This window comes from Emydura macquarii, unplaced genomic scaffold (genome assembly GCF_026122565.2).
Source record: "Emydura macquarii macquarii isolate MOO-44397 ecotype Brisbane River unplaced genomic scaffold, CSIRO-AGI_Emac_v2 contig_2636, whole genome shotgun sequence".
Lineage (NCBI taxonomy): Eukaryota > Metazoa > Chordata > Testudines > Chelidae > Emydura > Emydura macquarii.
The window spans coordinates 5,289,085-5,309,378 of record NW_027132773.1 but is presented as its reverse complement, the minus strand read 5'-3'; the positions used below and the strand labels follow the sequence as shown (position 1 = coordinate 5,309,378).

Here is a 20,294-nt window from a genome sequence, read left to right as displayed (position 1 = left end):
GGGATCACCATGAGTGACAAATGACCTGGGTCAAATGATTCTGGAGGGGTTTAGAAGTTTTTTGACCACTCTGACCAATTAAGTAACAAAAATATATTTTAAAACCTTATGCTATGGCTGAGGTTGAGGCAAAGAAAAGTTCATTTTCTTTTATCATCGCATGCCTTTAGTCTTGATCAGCTAACTTGTTTCAGCCTGGCCTGGTTAATCTGAGCAGTCTCCATTTTAGTAGTTGATAGAACTCCCTCCAGTTGTGAGGAGATTTCATGTTACTTTCCAGATAAAATGACTCAGACTGAAATGTCTGCTTCCATGCATCCTGGGCAATGTGTGGAGGGAACAAGGACTAGTTCTTCCCTGGCTGAGTTTAGGGCAGTATTGCTCAATGAGGTACTGGAAGTATTGAGAATACTTTGTGCACAATCTGTACTTAGGGCCCTTCCAGCTGGTAACTGGTGCTATTTAATAACAATTTAACAGTTACATAATACAATGGGAGATACCTTGTACTTTTTCAGTTGAATGTTAATGTACTTTGGAATGAATGATTTTAACAAGGCTTGTCTACACAGCACAGCAAAGCACACCAGAGGGGTGTGATTTGTAAAGCGCAATAACATGCTCTCTAACTGCCCTGGGTAGACCCTGCCGGCCTGCTCTAAAAGTCTGAAACAGGACTACATCAATGCAAACTAGGTACCTTAAAGAGTGTCCCAGCTGGGTCTACAGGAGCAGTTAGTGCACAACATGTTAGATCCCACTACAAATCACGAACCTCTAGGGAGCCTTGCTGGTGCCATGTAGACAAGTCCTTACTCATACACATTCATGGATTTTAAATTAACTGAAACCAATCAGGAAAAAGTCCTGGACATTATTGTGGATAGCTCAGTGAAAAGATTTGATCAATGGATTTTGGTGATTAGGAAAGCAACCAAGATGTTAGAGAGTATTAGGGTATAAAGAATATTACTGCAAATATTATAATGCTATTTAAAAAAATCACAGGTATGGCCGCACATAGAACACTATGTTCATTTTGGGTCATGCTGTCTTGAAAAGGATATAGTACAAATAGAAAAAAATCCAAGGAAAAGCAATGAAATTAAATTAGAGGCATGGAAAAATATCCAGATAAGGAGAGACTAAAATTTATTAGGTTTGTGTTTATCAATTCCTAGTATCTGAATATCTGTGTTATCTGAAATTCATATCTGGCCACGTATCTAACGTTCATATCAAAATAATAATTTATTTTTGAAGCATTTTATGGAGGATTCTTCTGAGATCTTCATTATATCAGATCTTACATGTATTTAGTATAGAGAAGAAATAAAAGGTGACATAGTGGAGATATACGTCAAATAATGAATAGCAAAGAGAAGGTCAGTCAGGCAATGCCTGCTTCTCTCATGATACAACACAAGGCTGCAAACTGGCAGCAGGATAAAATAAAATACTTTCACATGATACATAACTAACCTGTGGCGCTCCTAGAGATCTAATTGCCCTATTCTGGATCTGCACAAATCTTGCTTTGTGTCATCCTTCCATCTGTTCTATTTCTCTTGGGTGAAAACAAGAAGGAAAGCTAGCATCATCTGCGCAGGAAGCTGTCTGTGAGCCACTAGCAAGGTCTCTGTGGGACCACAATTTGGGAATCTCTCCTTTCTTCAGTCATGACTTATATATTAATTGAAAATGCACCCTACCTGCCTTCAGTGCTGTGTGGCAGGACCTGAGTTAGAGCCTGACGCAGCCCATGGCCAACATATGGGTCTCAGTATGACAACTCCCTTCAAGAGAACCCAAAGTGCTTGGATTCACCTGAGTGGAGCCCAAAGCAGAAAGTGGTCAGGGTAGAGGAATCTGAGAATGTCATTTACCCGTCTACAAAGAAACTAGAACGGCATTAGCAATGCACACACCAATTTAAAAGATAACAAAAACTGAATTTACGAACTAGTGTAGAAAAAGATGAGGCTAAAACCCACTGCAAAGTCCAACAGCGCCTTCCCACCAGTGGAGCACACATTCTTGGCCAGACAGATCACACAGGAAGATACCCTGCAGCCACTAAAAGGCACAACTAACACCCCCCATGTAGTGTACCCATAACACAGCCATTTCCTCCCCTCCCCTGAGTCCTAAGAATGTGAATCATGTATCTAGCAGCAAAAAAGACCACAATTTTACTGCAGTGCAGTTCTTGGTAAACATTCCACTCTCCACACGCTCCAAACCATATTAATCTCTTGCAGATGAAAAAGTAAGTTGCTTTTCTGTAAATGTCCCTCCATCTGTTTGCTCCTGTGTAAAAGCCTCTCTTTAAAATGTTCTTCAATTTAGAGATCAAATATCAGGGGGGGGGAGGGGAAGGAGGAGGGACGGGAGGGAATTACCTTAATATAAAACAAAAGCATCCCTGGGATTATCAGAGAAACAACTTTTACAGTTCTGTTTGAAACACCTCATCATGGAAACACGTGTAATGTCAGATACTTGTGACAGGTAAATGTTAATTGCAGGCGCGTTTAAGGAATAATATTAAATTGGTTGCACATTCTGTCTCCTTCCTTTTCCTTTCCTGTGCAGGGGGTCCTTCCCCCTAAGGTCTCTCTAGCTATTATGTTGTACCTGTAAAAACCAATAAAATTCTTTAATCACAAAAAGATTGGTTGCACATTGATACGCTCAGAATAAATCATTAGCAGCTGATTGCCCAGTGCTTTTTTCTGCTCATGGCAACCAATGAGAACCAGGAGTGCAGAGAGACCCAACCATGTTGACAGTTAGCTGTGACCAAAAGCATGAGTTACATTTAGCATTCCATCATTTTGCCATGTTCTACCTGATACATGAACCAGCATAGGATGATTTTCATGGGGGAGGCTTTACCAATTTAAACACTCACTAAAGAAAAATAGTCAGCACCCATTATGGGCATAGTGTTGTATGTACTATGAAGACAGCATGTCTTTCTTACTCTCAAATAGCATCCAGAATGATTACTGTGGTGCACACAATTGAATTTGAGTTCTTTTCATTGCACATGAGTAATAGCACATGTGTACATGGAATCTGTATGTACATTTTAGTGAGAGACTGTGTCACAAAATATAACAGATTTCTGAGTAATCCAATCCTTGTGTGACTCTGCTACCACAGAAAAAAATAAAACCATCTCTAGCCTTGTAAAGGCTTTTCATTTCCTTGCAAGAACATTCTGTTGTGCTAGGTTGACTTGATAGTCTGTAAATTTGTGTGTCCATGATTCCTGAAGTCTGTTCCTCTATATGGTTTCTCTTCCCTTGTTCCTTTGCACTGGAGAATGAGTGATTTATAAATAATCTTTTGGTAACTGTTAATGTGGAAAAGACTTTGCTATTTGAGGTTTGAAAACATTCTTAGTCAAGAAGATTGAATTGCCATATTTTGGATTTGCACAAATACTTACGCTGGGACACTAAATTATTATGATTTATTATTTGTGTTATAGTAGTATCAAAAGTACCTAATCAGAATAAGATCCCCATTATGCTAGAGCCCATGCTGTAAAAACAAATAAATTGAGGACAGTCCCTGCCTCAAAAACCTTACAAACTCAAAGGACAGAAGAGATTAGGGCTGTGAAAGAGGGATACAAGCAAGCGAGCAGTCATGAATGACCTCAGATTTGTTAGCTTTATTGTTTTAAACCATCATCTCTGTTTATATTATGCTTTCATTTTTTCATGTAACCTTTCTTGCCTCCTTTGTTGTCCCCTCCTATGAAAGAAAGAATTAATTATATTGTCCTCAGCCTTACCAATCCCTTTATCTACTTCCTTAACCGCCTACCCAAAAGTCATTCCTGCGCCTTCCCAACACTCATTTGCATATAAGCACCTACGGAGAGCTCTTTCTGATGATGTCACAGGGTGGGAGCAGTCTCATTAACTAATGGGATGTTTCCACTGAGCTGCCACTGCCATTTCCATTGCCTTACAAGGGGAAAAGGACTTTATCATGAGCTGCCCTCAGGAAGCTGGTGTGGTTTTCAATGATCACTCAGTGCTTAAGGTGCTTGCAAGACCTCTGCATTATTCTGTGACTGGTTCCAACTGGCTGTGCTTAGCAACAAGAGTTTCACTGTGCTCTACGCAAACTCTCTGTCTGGGAAGTTTAGCCGTTAATGGTGCCGTTTCCAATACCACAGCTGGAGTCTCAGGGTTCTGAGGGATCCCTCACTCACAGGGATCATTTCACACAGATCTGATTGCAGGATTGGAGCCTTAAGCTTTAAACTCTTAATGACTGTCTTTATCCAGATTGGGTTAAGGAATAGGCATTATATGTACATACCTGAAGCAGTGATCTCTGCCTGCTCCTACAGATGGCCTGAATAGGGATGGGCTTGAGTGCATGCTTAAGTGCTTTGGTGAATCAAGGACTAGAACATGAGGACACTGCAAGAAAAGCACCAAAGAGAGCAAAAACTTATCCCCAGTATGCAGAGCTGCTGAGAACCTAGTCAAAATGAATAATTATTCACAGTCAGGAATACACAATATTGCTGGTATGTGCTTTGGATACTATGCTAGAAATGAATGAAGCATCAAGAATAATTCTTTGCCTTAATTTCTGTTTTCTGGATGTCTGGCAGGGTGACTGGTTGTCTGTCTGACTGCTAGCCCACTAAGCGATAGATTTTGAACTGATACACTGCTTTAACTCCACTGGTGTCAACTAATGTTGAAATCAACCATTTACTTTAATGGGAGTTGCATTGGGCCCTAGCCGAACTGCATGACTACCTGTTCCAGATGAATGTTTCTTCAGTGCAGGTTTTTATTTTTTATTTCTCATTACCATGCTGAGGAAACAAGCTCGTATCAGAGTGGCTAATTACAGCGTGCTGTTGGTTTCAGGACGTATTTGTTAACTTAATTCTCCTATCACGTGCCTCTACAGCAATCTCAGTTTTTCAGTAATGGCTCAATGGATCAGCTTCTTCAAATGTTATGTTCTCTACTGTAAAGGAAAGTGAATGTTACCTCTGTTATCATCAGTAACATAGTAGCTTTTATCGTGCTATGTTACATATCTGAAACCCACTTGTCCCAAACAATACTTCTCTCTCACGTGACTGCACATATACTTTCACATTCCTTGCAGGTAACAAATTAAGGAACAATTCCAGCTTATAAATAACTCCTGGCTTCAATTATTTAGCCCAAAAAAATAACATATCTGTAATACGATTGTTTCTGAATGATTTCAGATACTTACAGCTCTACTATTCTGTGTTCCCTCCTATGCAGAGTACAGCCTTCAAAGACATCAGTTAGGGGTTAAGCTAATGAAAAGTACATAAGAAATTTTTTAAGCTAGTTTCCTGGTGTAAACATTGTCCCACTGTAGACTAACCTTGAGACCTTAGTATTAATAGCATTGCTGGGCCCTGTAGTTGTACAGAAATACAATAATATTCTTTTGTTTTGTTTCAGTGTGGTGCTCACCTGGGGCATATTTTTGATGATGGGCCTCATCCAAGTGGCAAAAGATATTGCATAAACTCTGCTTCGTTATCTTTTGAGCCTGTGGACAAGAACAGGGCTGGAGAAGGCAGCAGTAGCCCCAGTCCTGCCCAAACAGACAAAACGGAGCTGTAAGACAAAGGGTAGTCTGCAGAAAACACATGGCTGATGAAGAATGGTTTTCTAACTTGCCTGCTATCTTATGTCATATTTTTAAATGTATAAAGGCATTGTGCACTGTCAGGGTTTTTTCTTTGTTGAAATTGAGGCCTTGCCTGCCAATGTATTTTATTATATAAAATAGGATCTAAATATTTGTTGACTGACTCTACTGTTTTTGGAGAATGCTTTGGGGAAACCTTAAAACAAGAGGCTTTTTAGCACCATTACTTATTAGTTTCTTCTTATTGCTTTGTTACTATAGATTTTAACATTTTCCTTTTTTTGTGAGGAGAAGGGAATTGTGGTTATCTTCAGACAATAGAAAACTCCTGAGTGTAATAAAATTCTGAGCTCCCAGCACATCTGTGGTTGTTCTGATTTGTGAGGCATGTGGCCTTTGGTCATGTGTATTCAACCATCTCACTGCATCAACCACACCCTGCAAAAACTTGGACTTAGGCAATTCCCTTCCAACTAAAAGTGATGGATGAGATGTAAAGCCCTTCCTTTGGCTAAATTACTGCCAAAATACAAAGGGTGTAGTTGCAGGGAAGTATATGTTGTATCTTAATCAATTTTTTCCCCCTTGTTGGATGTTGGAATGGAGTATTAAATCAAATTCAGAACTAGGGAGCTTCACTTGTATAAGGTTCATAACCTTTGCTTTTTCGTGAGGCCCTTATGTGCAGCTACAACTATTAGAGGCCTGGACTTGAATTAAAATATAAAGGGGATTATTTATTTAAGCAAGAGCAGTAGAACTTGTAGAGGATTTCAGTGGATGCGGGCTGACATAGGTAGGTTGTTTGCCCTAACTAAGGCAAGGAATCAGCGGGACCATAGAAGAGCCCCTAAGGGACTGTGTAATGGAAAGTGGAGCCCTTTTAAATATTCCATTTTTAATTTAAGTTGGCCTGGGCCCATGAAGCCTCGAAGGGCTAGGCCTTTATTCTCTGTAGCTATGGTGGGGGACATGGGTGGGGAGGCTGATGTAACAAATTAAGGCTAGCAAAAAGCCAGAATATTCACTTGGTGACAACAGGATCAAGTTTCACCTTGCAAAAAGTGTTCCACCACTGCTCTGAGCATTTAGTTTAGCAGTGCATGGATATGTGTGGGTAATAATTCTAAGCTATCGTGATATGGTATTATCTAATATCACTTTGCCTTGAAATGTTCAATGACCAGTCCGATACAGTGCTTCTTTTGTGTGTATCCTGTTATGACTCATGTTGGGTCCTATTCCCACTGGGAAAAAAATTCCCATTGATTTTAATGGAAGCAGGATTGAACCTATGATGTCAATAATACTGAACACACTACCTGATATTTTGAGTATATCTACCCTTCTAGCTAGGGGTAATTCCCAGGTCAGTGAGATGTGCCCACAGTAGCCCTGTTTGGTTGAGCTAGCTTGCTAAAAATAGAGTGTAGCCAGGGTGACTAACTAATTGGATCCTTTGTCCCTGTCCCGCAACTACTACACAATGTTCCACAAAATACAGAGTCTGGGGGGTGGGGAGGCTGCCCAGCCAGGCTGCTCCGCTCCAAGCTCAGAGTTTTGGGTAGGCTGCCCGGCCGAGCTGCTCTGCTCCACGTCAGGCTCGGGAGGTTTGCTGGGGGGCTAAGGGCTGGCTGGCAGGTGAGTGGGAGGGGCATGGAAGGAGCAGGACCAGGTGGGAAGGAAAGGGGCCTTGGGCAGAAGGGGCAGAGGCCAGCCGCGGGGCAGGGTTGTTTACCTTGCTAGCAAACTAGCTATATGGATAGCTAGCAGCTAGCTACTGAATGTAAAATTAGGTAGATGCGTTGTTTTAACTGTCTACAGCTTCCCGAAATGGGCTGTTTTGCTACGGGGTGAAATTAGTGCTCTTGGTTACATTAAAGGGATTTATTTTAATTTCGCCATCTCCCGCAATGTCCTGCAAATAAGATCATGCTGTCCTGAAACTGGACCCCCATCAGTTGGTCACCCTAAGTGTAGCTGTGGCAGCACAATTGAAGGGAGGTGCTACCCATCCCAAGTATGCACTAAGGGTCTCGGGTCAGCTAGCCCCTCCTGCTGCTTGTCCTGCATTGGCTACACTCTATTTTTAGCATCTCCTTGAGCTGGGAATCACACCCTCAGCTTGCAGTGTAGACACAGTTGCCCTTTATTTTAAAAACAGCCTCTGTAAAAGCGTCTAGGAAGATGAGAATTGCCTCGTTGGCACTATAACAAAAGTATGTGGCAGCATGAAATGCTTTACAGTAAAATTAATACAAGATGCTAAATATCTAAGGCTAGATTGTTTAATCCTTACATTAACTAGCCACTACTCCATGAGTTGTCTCACTGATGCCACGTAAGCAATTGCTCACCAGAGTCAGTAAAGAGACTAGTCCTTAGTGTATAAAGGCAGTGAAGGTTTCCATGGTCCCGTTATCCTTTAACAGTTTCTTACAGAAGGGCTGTTCTTATCCCTTGCCTATGTTTGAAGAAAAGTAAGTTTTCTTCTACCACATTTTCTGACATAAACGTAAAAAATGCAACATCTATAAAAATGTGGTGCATACACGTGGTTTAATTTCAGATTGCTATTGGATTTGTTATCAAATTTCAGTGTATATCTGTCTTATGTTAAAGAAATATATTACTAAATCTTCAGTGAGCAATAATTTCAGCTGTCCTACAGTAGATTTATTTTTGCAGGATATGGAGTGCAATGAACTGAATCAATATGGTGAGGTGTATGTGATCTGTGGGAGTTACACCATTTAACATAGGAAATTCATTGTTCTCTCTTTCTCTCTCTCTCTCTCTCTCTCTCTCTGCACCACAGCACAGTGCAATGTAAGCGCTGTCAGAAGATGCCAGCATTAGCTGGTATTTAAAAGTACAAATGTAAGCTAGTCTGTCTGTGGTCATGACAAAACGATCTTGAGAGCTGAGCACAATATCTAATGTAAAAAGTGAGCATTTCTATTTGGTTAAACTTTGCACTGTCTGGATGGTTATAAACACTGAAAACAAATGATGCAGAAATAGAAAGATATCTTTTATAATATCCTCTCTATATTGCTACTTGGATGTTGAAATAGCATAACTTTTTAAATGTTCTGTAAAAGGTACACATACATATATAATATATCCAACTATCATTTCAGCCTTTGGTATCTTTTAATAACTAAAATCTTTCCTCAGAACAGTTCAATACTTTTAAGAAATCATATATATATTTTTCAATGAAATTTCTTTTCATATATTTATCGTACATGAATATACAATAAAATTCCTTTATAAACACTGTTCTCTTTCTTTCCTAAGTGTACCTAATTTTGTCATGGATTCATCTGCACTCAGCTGTAGCCTGTCCTAAAGTGCTTCCTTTTCCTGGGTCCCCTTACTGACAGTCTGCATTTTGTGCATTGTATATCCAACTTTTTATCACAAGTAGATTTCTGTAGTAGGGGCCAAAGCAGTGTAATGTACTGAGATTCCATACATGCACCAGTCCCTGGAAAAGCATTTGAGGGATTCAGCTATCATTGAGGGGAGTGAAACATTTATATAAGTGCTCAACCTTCACCTTAGCAAAAATCTTCAGCCACTTCTGTTTGTGTTTAGTGTAGGGCTTTGGAGAGTTCCATGCAGATAGCACTTTGCAAATTGTAAGAGTTATACCATGCCAGTGCATAGACGCAGCTGAACAATTTGGCTGGAAACTTGAATTTTGTTAAGGATTCGTCTCTAGGGAAACAGGTTTGGAATGCCCCATTGTTCACAGATTAACTCAGTTTGATAAATCAGCTTTACAAAAAGTTTGTTTTTTTTTAATTGGGGGGGGGGAAGAGCTTTCATGTTGTTTTTCAATCCTGCTTTCATGTTTACATTCCTGGGAACCTAAGTGGTATTGGTGCAGTAATTCAGTTGTTAATTGTTCTCAAGTATTGCAGGGCATCGAAGGACAATCTGTGTGGCCGTCAATCAGACTGTCAGGTGACATTCTGAGGACTCATTTTGCCAGTTAGTATACTCTACATTAGTCCAAAAACAACTCATTCTACCTCCTTCCTTTCTGCCTCCTTTCGTAACAGATAATTTGATGCTTTTGGAAGTGATGGACTGATAATACTGACTAAAACATGACACTGGGCCAGCGTCTCTCATTTATGCTCTGCTTGTTTTGTACTGCACTGCTGGTATAAGCTGACCCTAACACCACTGAATCCTGGCCAGTATAAGGAAGATCCTCTGGTTGCTTAGAGCTGGTGTAGAGGCTCTTACACCAATGCCTCGCCTTGTGGCTGGCATAGCAGGAAACATCCTCCTCTCCTATGCCAATCCCTAGCTACAGTGTTGGGACCATTAGCTTGCTCTAACTTGACCCAGGGGATGGGCCTCACCTGCTGGATCCAGGGAGGGTAGAAATGATCTTGAAATCACCTTTGCACCCCCAATCCAAAGGCTGCACTGTTTGCAGTTGGGTTGTAGAAGAGGTTCTGACCGATAACATGGGCAGGCTTGGTGCTAGCTTCCTCATCTAACTCTGCCAATAAACAGCAATCAGGACCTGCAATACCTCTGTTATCTCTCACATATCGGCTGTCACATTATGGCCAATTGTGTGATAGTTTTGAAATAACAAAAATTATCCACAAAGGACTGGAATGAGATTGTCACACAATGTGTGTGTGTGTGTGTGTGTGTGTGTGTGTGTGTGTGTGTGTGTGTGTGTGTGTGTGTGTGTGTGTGTGTGTGTGTGTGTGTGTGTGTGTGTGTGAGAGAGAGAGAGAGAGAGAGACCATTTTAAACTAGAGTTGAACCCTAGTCTCCAGAGCTAATGCTGATAGATGTGCTTCTGTTCCCCCTGCAGTCTGAGAGTTTGCTGTTGACCATTAACCTGCTGTTGTAATAATGCCTTCCACCCAGAAAACAACTAAGGCTCTTTGGACATCCCATTAACTCATTTACATTATATATATAATGAAAGGCTAGGTGGTGCTCTGGGTTAGTGAGCTAGACTTTTATCCAGGGCTGAAATTCAGCGGGAGCTGTCCAGAGTGGAGTGCCGGCAAATATTTTCAACCCCCCGGGAGTTTTTATAGCATTGGGGTGGAGGATTCTGGGAAATACTCTATAAGAATTTAAGCCCTGTTTTTATCTCTAGTTTTACTTAGATGTTGGATTCTTTTACTCCCTGTTCAAAAATGGTATTCATGTGAACTGTTAAACAGCTGCCATGTTTCAATGTAGAGGTAGCTCCATTTTTGTAGATGGGAAAGTGATTCATTGACCTTACATTTATATGACTTTCATGACTCCCAGAGCTCTTTACAAACATGAGAATCTGATTTTATCATATATTTCTCTCAGAACATAAAGTGTGTGTGAAATCACTTACAACGGGGTGAGGGGGGGCTTAATACAGCAAGTAAGGTATGCATTCAAATATCTATTCAATAGATGTAGCATCAGTATTTGTATTTACATAGCAGTCATCATTTAAAAGAATGAGAGAGTTAGATGATGCTGTGGGTTAATGAACTGGACTTTTATCTGTACTTGCAGCTGGCTATGCAAAATCTGTTAGTGATCTTTTCATGAAAGCTTTGTGATCCACCAGGATAAAGGGCAGTATATAAGGCCTTGCTCCCATTGACTTAATATAATACAATTATAATAATAATAGGAATCACTTTATCTGCTCCTGAAATGCAGCCACCTGTAGGGTGACTAAGGGAAGCTATTTAACAATGCCCAGCAAGATTCTTCACCACGTGAGAAATATAATGCCCATCTCAAACTACAGATAAAAGTCTAGCTTGTTATCCCATAGCACCACTAAGCTTTTGTCTCTTTTTTCTGCCCAAATGCTGGAAATTCCTCCTTTCTGCTGCATAAATTAACATGTTTATTGCAATAGCACCTAAAGGACATACCCATTATGTTAGGTGCTGTACAAACATAAATGTGGATGATGATGCTATATGTGCTTATGATGTGTACCAAACCCTTTAAGGAGGCCTGGTGGTCCTACCATACCCTGCCCCAGGAAAGGAGCAGAGAAGGTGGGTCCTCCAGGCCTGCCTAGAAAGGCTGCCATGAAGCAGCAAATCAGAGTGCAGCAGGCTCAGATAAAAGAAGCTGCAGGGGATGAGAAGAGCAGTGCCTGGCTGGGACCAGAAGCACTGGAAGATGGTGAAACTGTCCCGGCAAGGTGGTTTGGGAGATACCCTGCTCAAACAGGGAATAGATAAAGAGAACCCAAAGACTCTAAGGTAAGGCTGAAGGTGATGGGCCTGAGTGAGAAGCAACCCAGGGAAGCAGTATGTGGCTGCTGTTAATATCTCTGGGTTGGGATCTGACGTAGTGGGTGTGAGTCCCCCGACCGGCCACTGTGGACGTGGCCTAAGCCCTCTGTACTAAAAGCCTGAAAAGGGGGCTGGAATTCAAACAGGACCAGAGACTTTTGGACTTTGTTACCCTCAAAAGGGGTTCACCCATTGTGAACTGTGTGACTTAGCTGGAGGGCTAAGCCACTGAAGACCTGCCTGATGAGGTCAACACCCTACAAAGGGTGCCAGGAGAAAAGAAAATTGCAGCACCACACCTAGCCAACAGGAGGCACTCAGGAGAGTTGAGTTCACCCTGTCACCCTGCTTAATAGTTATTTACTTACTATATGAAAGAGCATCTTTCCTAATTCACTAGATCTGGTTCTCCAGCGCTTCCACTCCTGGAACGCTCATTGGCTTTAACAGAACTTTGGCATGCAGAGCAGCCACAAGATCTGGCCCCAGCTACCCTGTCCTAGCGTAACACAAATGTTCTTTGCATTCATTCTATTTTTCCAATTTGCAACAGAATGCCTGCAATAAAAATTTAAAAATCAATGTTTGACCGACAAGTCTATTCTCCTTTAGCTAATAAAGATAATGAAACTGTGCCCTCTCTCTTCCCATTCTGAAGTAATGTTTGCCATAAACATAAGAATGAAAATAAAGCCAGTATCAGTTTGTTAAAAAATAACATCAGTATGATCCGGCTTATCATGTGATAAGATTGGCACCATGTAATGCACTAGCTTCCCAATGCACTACAACAAGGTTGAAATGCTGCTTAGTTCAGTGGGAAAGTTGAATTAATATTTGACTATTAAAATGGCCTTCTGCAGAGCTCGCAATAAACCTGCAGAATAGCTGACTGCATTTTTGTGTAACTGAGTGGGAGAGTGTGTTACATTTTGACCTTGCTCCCCCATCATAATCTATAGAATTGCTCAGTAAGTCTTTTCCGATCAAGAATCTGGTAACAATTGACAAATGGTATTATTTTCACAATATATTTTTAAAATAAATGAAGGCACAGTAATATTTCTACCCAAAATGTTTCACTATGGATGAAATGGTGAAAGACAGAAAACCTACAGACAGTGAAGACTCGAATCTTTTTAGTATCCTTCTACTGGCAATCAGTCCAGTAAAGAGTATTTAGCTCACTAAGCAATAAGGCCCCAGTTATGTGCATGCTTACACAATTCAATCTGAACAGAAATAATATATCAGGGTGTGGCTAGTTGCAAATCTGCTCCACAGAATTTCTAGCACTTCTGGTCAAACTTTTGAGCATTTCTTTCTCTTAACCAACATGCCAATAGTAAAAGAAAAGTTGTTCCACAAATAAAAAAGAAAAGGCTTCTAGTTTCAAACTCTCTTGTTCCTGTTCTTCTTGGACAGCTTTTAAACACTTGGAAAAATTTCAGTCTGCAGATATCTCAGCCAGGCCTGTCTGATTTGGTGTTTTTAAATGCTTCACCGAGAATGACACCTGCAATCTAACCTCCAGGCTTCAGACAAAAAGACTTGCTTTTTCTAATGCAACAGATCTGTTTCCCTCCATTTCCATTTTCAGCTACTGAGAAAGTTTTTTTTTTTTGTTTGTTTGTTTGTTTTTTGAGAGGTAGCATTTAAGTCAATGCAGCTCAAATATAAAGGATTGTTTTCTCCTCTCACTTAAATTTGAAAACTAGAGTTGCCAATCCTACAGGATTGTCCTGGAGTATCCCGGAATTAAAGCTTAATCTTTAATTTAATTAAAGCTTATGTCATGTTATGAAACCTCCAGGAATAAATCCAACCAAAACTGGCAACCTTATTAAAAATTGTGGCTTCATGTTACATCCCAAGCACAGAACTACAAAGTTCCTGTCTGCCCAGGTAGGGAAAAATATCTGTTCCCCAAAAATATATCATCAAAATATTCTACCCTCTCAAATGTTCCTAAAAGAGCAATGCCATATTTTATGGGCCCACTTGGCTGGAGCAAGTAGCTGGGGTTACTTTTTTTCGTTGTTGGTTTTTTTTGAGACAAATAAGTGAGAAATGTCTTTCATTATCACTGTAAAAGTGGACAAGTAGATTTTGTGCCTGGGCTAGTAAGTTTTCAGCATGTTTTTTCCAGGCTGTTCTAAAAGCTCTCTTCTTGTAGTCCGGGCATTCTCATCCAGTTAACAACTTCATTATTGTACATTTTGTACATACGTAAACATCTGGAGAACACCGTCAGGTGGGAGTGTAGAAAATATCTGTAATTATCTGAAACAAGTTTTGCTTTCCATGAAAGTATGCCCCTGGGGGCTGGATAATTGAGAAGGTCTGTATTGGGAGTGAGACACTTTCACATGTAGAACACCAGTTCAGTTTTGGCCTGTGTCTGTAATAGCCAAACTCCACAATGATTTCATACCTGTTCATTGGCCTTTGTGAAGTGAGTCTTGGCACCAATTTACAAACCCACCACCCCAATAGCCCTGCTCATTGGCAGCCTCTCCAGATAGTCCAAGAACTGAATGGGTACAGAGACTGAACTACTTCCTTTGCTCTAGCAATACTTCTTTTGTGTTCAGGGGCAGTGTAGGGAAATTTGTGTTCACCCTGTACCTATTTTGTGGCTAAAGAAAGGCCTTACATTAGAAGGATTTCCAACCTGGCAGCTATGGTACACTCTAAAGTCACTCTAAACATAAAACAATATAAGCCTCTGAAATAATTTATAAAAATACAAGTCTTGATTTTTCCATTCCATTCCATTACGTTAGTTTTATGCCAGTGTTCCACTACTTATTTCAATGGAGCTAAGATCCTGTAAACCTGGTACAATGGAATGGAGGAAATCTTTTGAATGTTCATCAAAACTTTCAGTGCGAGTTGGGTGCCAAATTCTTAATCGCTTTTGAAATTCCCATCCATAGCGCATGTAAGTCCAGCACCTCAGAGATATAGACAGACCTAGCCATGGGGTATAACAATTCTAAAAATGGTAGACCAAGTTCTCAGAAAATTCCTGTGCCATACAAAATGCATGCATCCCTTTTTATTCATGAAACCCTGCCTTCTTTTAAGCAACCAACAGCCAGAGCAGTCTCTTTGAGTGTACTATTACCCCATTTGCACATCCCTGCCCCTTTCTTTGTATGTAAGTCTGTACAGACTTTTACGGTCACAATAGGTTCACACGTTTTGCTGACTTCCAAAAACCTATAATTTTATCCCAATCTTAGTTAAGGAATTTCTAGCCATCTGTCTCCATGTCATTGAATATAGAGTTGTGGGCGAGCAATGACCTGCATGGTCACAATTTGCAGAGTGAATTCAGTGTCCTCTCTGTTCAACAGCTAGTTTTTCTCTGCCATCGTATCCTTTTAATATTTTGCCAGTCCAAAGCCATTGTCCAATAAATTGTTACTTGGAGTGGCTGTGCACACAGTGTAGATATCATCACCCACTGGAATGAGTGACAGTGATGAGCTGAGGATCTACTGACTGAAAGACTGATCCTGCTACAGTTTGAAATCAGTGGGAATTTTGCCATTGACCCCAGTGGGAGCACAGTTGCCTCCCTGAGATAGCTAAGATTAGTGGGTGGCGGGGAGGCACCAAAGGTCCTAGTCTCCCCTTTAGTGCCCCAGGATATGGGTAGGTTCCACTGAAGTGGAAGGCTGATCCTGCAGGGGAAGGGGAGATGTTCCCCAGAAGATGCAGGTTGAAGCAGAGAGCCCTTTCTTTGAAAATAACACTGTTTGTGTTTTTCAAGGGCAGACTCTTGTGGCTGGTTAGGTCACAAGACGCCAGAGCCTGTTTGCACTGAAAAATGAGGGCAGAGGTGGTAGGAGGGGCCTGAATTGCTACACCAAACCTAACATTCTAAACCGAACACTGACCCGGCCAAAGGGCGGCTTCATTCATCCCTGGTGACATCGTGACACGAAGGGAGCGAGGCCAACAGCTGAATGACGTACATCCAGGGGGAATAATATTGGTATTCTCCCTCCATGAACATGAAATACTTCAGTACATGCAGGGATCCTGCAGGCGTTATCCTCAAGTGAGTTGGATAAATATTATGTATTGACTACAGCTGACGTTTATAGTGGAAAGGGATTGTTCCAAAGGTTGCAGCCGTGCCCAGTGGTGGGATACAATGCCTGCATCTGAAAGCATATGGGTCACAAAGGGGCCATCTTTCCCCCTATACATAAAACTCAAAACTAAACAGTTTGTTTTATTACGCCCTAGACAGGGGTGAAATATTCAGAATGCAAATTTTTTTTCCAAAAGGGCTTTCTTTCTCGGTTGTGAATTTTGTTGTGTAATTGAAGCAGCAAATCGTTAAAATGTTGCTATGTCATGCAGGGAGTGGGGGGAGAGATGTAAAAATTGTCATTCTTAGGATGACTGGGGCACTGTCACGCAAAGGTTTACATTCTTACTTCATGTGTCGAGCCAGGTTGGCAGATTGAGGTTGGTCATATGAGTCACATGGCATTGGTCCTGGTTTACCAGCTGACTCAGTTGTAGGAACATAGGAATTGCCATGCTGGCACACTGCTAGAGTGGGAAGTACAGGCTCCAGTACTGCTCCCTGATGCAGCAAGCATACATCTCTAGCTACTTCCATTCACAGGTGTGAGTCTATAATGCAGTACAAATGTGTGTGAGACTTTGTGTGTTGTTTTATTCCTCTTTGCCTTCTCTCCACAAGCCAAAATTGCCACAGATGACAACACTAAAAGCGTTTGTCCTCTATTGATATTTAATCTGCAGCTTAAGGCTCACTAAACTGGACATTTGAACATTGCTTATCATCTCTCTTGCCATATGAAAGAAAAAGAAACGAAGAATCAGCAGATGAATGCTTTTGACCAGGGCAGGAGTGCATAACTGTTCTAGGTGACGTAATCTTTTCTTAGCCAATCAGATTGACCTGAGATGCACGGTATGAGCAGTTCTGTTCCTATTCAATAGAGATAAATGATATACACTGTTAGTGGGCTATTGGTTTACACTTGAAAATATACATTTATAGTACAGTCAAACAAATATACTTTTTGCCCAGTGACCAATTAGATAGATTAGAGCTATCAAATGTACTTATTACTCAGTGAAGGGACACATCCAGCTCTCATTTACACATGCCTATACTTATGTAACCCACTTCTGATTTGCACCAGTGTGAGTGAGAGGAGAAGCCCACCTTCAACAAAGTAGAGCATTCCAAGTGGTCCAAATGACTGCCAGTCAACATGAACAAAAGGCAATTTCAGCGAATCAAAGTGCCATTTAGCCTGCAGAACTGCTGCTCAGCCATCTTGGGTTCTAGTGTACTGGATATGTTTCTAAATTAATTAACAAACTTTAAACAATAGCCATTTCTGAAAAAACAATACAAAACCTGGCCACTTGTTTGAGAACAGGGGCCCAGAAATAAGGGGTAAGCCATAGAATGGTAGAACTAAACGGTTCATCTGAGGGAATCTCACCGAAGTGTACCCCACTCTCCCACATGCTACTGGTCCAGGCAAAGCCTAAAGGTAAGTCTCAGATATTTGCTTATCTAATGCACATACTGTCCTGTGTATACTGTGTAACGTATAATCTCAATGTGTTTAGCATTATGCAAAGGTAGATCTGAACTCTATCCCACTCAGTTCAAACAGCTTGTTCTTATCAGTGTTAGTGGACCAAGCAGTCATCTGTATGAGGCCAGGAAAAGAATAAGTTTAGGATTGTTTACAAGGTAATACAGAACCCCTTAGAATCAGAGAAAATCACAGCCTTTAAAAAGCTAGACATTAGCTAAGAACATTTATATTTTCTGAGTAACAGGATAACTTGGGCTATATATTTACCTCCAACTCACAAATTATTTTCATATCCAAGGTTACGTTACAGTTCAGAAACTTCTGAGGAAAATCTCTAGGTTTGTTTGAAGATGCACATAGGGACTTAAATGGTGAAATGTTTCATTTTACCTATGAGGAGAGAAAAGCTGATTCAAAACAACTAAAATGTCAGCCATAAAATGTACAACATTTTTCAGGAAGTCTTGTCCACCCCGAACAAATGTTTTCATAAAAAAAAAAGCCTAGTCTTAGTAATCACTGTCATTGAAAAGATACCCCAATGTTGCCATATGGAAATGTGTGAATTTCAGAATGAATTTAAATCTAATTTCAACATTAGAACTCATTCATAATCCTGTATTAAAAGCCTATGCCATTTTCATGAAATATGTCTGTCTGCATAATCATGAATGCATAATATTGTCATGGCTTTCCAAGAATTTTCAACCTCCATGCAGAGGAAAGAAAATCCTTCTTAAACCACCAAGCAGAAATAACAATAACAATCCTAAATTTAAAATAAACATTTCTGGAAAAATAGTATTTTTAAAATGAGGCCGTAGTCTGACCGTAATGCTGCTTGTAATATGATACAGAGGCTTTGATTGTGCATATAATTACAACCCTTTGCTTTGGAGAAGACTGAGAAGAAACAGGCACATTAGTAAAGGATCTGCTTACTAACACCCAGATTTGAAAAATGATCCCTTTAGATGGATCTAGCCTGGGCCGCATAAATATTATTTTTTTTCTCCAAATCACCAGATTTGTAAATGGAAGTAGCTGTTACTCTCATTATCTAATCACAGCATGCTGCTATTTGCTAATTTGTCTTTAGTGCTAAATTCTCTTTGTAGCATAACACAACACATCTACTCTATACCTGTGAGGCTGAAAGGTAAATGGGAACTTCTTTGGCCCTTTTTCATATGAGTGTTGGCTTCGCTGTCCTGATTTTGGGGGGATTCTTTGGGTGTGTCTATACAGTAATTAAACATCTGTGCCCAGACCAGGTCAGCTGAATCTAGCTGCAGTGCTGTAAATGTGCTGTGTGGACATTCAGGCTCATGCTGGAGCTGGTGGTCTGGAGAGGATCTCATGTGGGCAGGGTTCTAAAGCCTGGGCTCCAGCCTGATCCCAAATGTTTACACAGCAATTTTACAGCCCCACAGTCTGAGCCCCAATCAGCAGGTGTTTAAATGCTGAGTAGACATACCCTTGTAGGCCTAGAGAGTTGAAATGATTAGCACCACTGAGGTTTGTCATGCATTTCTTTTTTATTTGTTGTTGTTCCGATGCGCTGAATCTTAACAAAGTGCTGCTCAAAAAAATAATAGTTTTGTGTTTGCTCTGTTATATTCATATTAATGGCTGTCTCTTTGAATTTTTTTATAGGCAAGCTTCTTTTTTTATTAGTGGAATATTGCTGATTCCGTGGCATGAGTTTAAAATGTTAGCGAAAAGTTATACAACTAGGGTGTGAGCTTTTTCAGCACAGCTATTTTAATCCTTCATGTTATTTGACCCAATACAGGGCAATAGACAACTTATTTCCAATTATAATGCAGTTCACACTACATTCATCATATACTAACTGCCTGCTTTTCCATTTGCCAAAGATATGAAAGTTTGTGATTCAAAGAGTTCCATTCAGACTACTTTGCGTGTGGATAATTAAACAGTGTCAGCTATGTAGAGTTTAAGTTGGATTTTCTTCTCCCAGGGCAGCTGGGAGCTGCTCTGGAAATACTTTACTGTAAAGGTTCCCACTGATGAGATATAGGAATAGGTTCTTAGTTGAAGCCTGAATCATTTGTATTAATAATATTGAATAGCACATTCATTGTTCAGTGGGCAACTTCAGATGGAAGAGGGATCCCTTTTTATTGCCAAAGGGCCCTACCTGCAAACCTTTACTACAGAGTATAACATCTCCTCTGATGAGGAGCACCAAGGAAGTCACTGGGTTAATTCCTGGCAAACCATCCTACATTTAGTACCAGGATTTGGCCCTAAATTGCAAAGGGACAGTGAAATTTAAGGATCAGCCTAAGGATTCAGGCTAATTTATATCAGAAATGCATTGTCTATGATCCAGCCACAGATAGGGATGGCAAGGATTGGTACCTATCAGATTTGTAGAAAGCAGAGCTATTTGGCACCTTTCTTCCTGTCTCTCTTCCATCATATTCCTTCCTGAACTGCAACTAAAATGAACAGATTGATAGAGAGATTCCATTTAAAAAAATTAGAAAGGCTAGAGCAGTTTAGTTTGGAAAGGGGAGGCACAAAGGAGATATGACAGGGCCATATGAAATGATGAATGGCATGGAAATGCCGGTTGTATGTTTCTAGCTGGGAAGGATGGAACTATGGATGGGGAAAAAAGACTTAGAAGTCAAGAGATATTTGTTCTGTTCCCAGATCTGTCATATGTTGTATTGCCAAACTC

General features: G+C 40.5%; 1 protein-coding gene and 1 long non-coding RNA gene across 6 annotated transcripts in view; one reads left to right on the top strand and one right to left on the bottom strand.

Moving 5' to 3' along the window:
• Positions 1 to 6,041, top strand: part of MSRB3 (methionine sulfoxide reductase B3) — a 119,329-nt gene extending 113,288 nt beyond the window's left edge. For all 5 annotated transcript variants that reach the window (XM_067564089.1, XM_067564088.1, XM_067564087.1 and 2 more), the window contains one exon: positions 5,490 to 6,041. In XM_067564089.1, the coding sequence (XP_067420190.1) occupies positions 5,490 to 5,654 (165 nt within the window). In that variant the 3' untranslated portion in view covers positions 5,655 to 6,041. The remainder of the gene's footprint in view (positions 1 to 5,489) is intronic.
• Positions 6,042 to 15,820: 9,779 nt separating this feature from the next.
• LOC137163637 (uncharacterized) lies at positions 15,821 to 18,540 on the bottom strand. Its single transcript, XR_010922746.1, has 3 exons — positions 18,412 to 18,540; positions 17,849 to 17,971; positions 15,821 to 16,953 (listed from the first exon to the last, which is right to left on the bottom strand). It is a non-coding gene; the product is annotated as an uncharacterized lncRNA (long non-coding RNA).
• Positions 18,541 to 20,294: the final 1,754 nt, after the last annotated feature.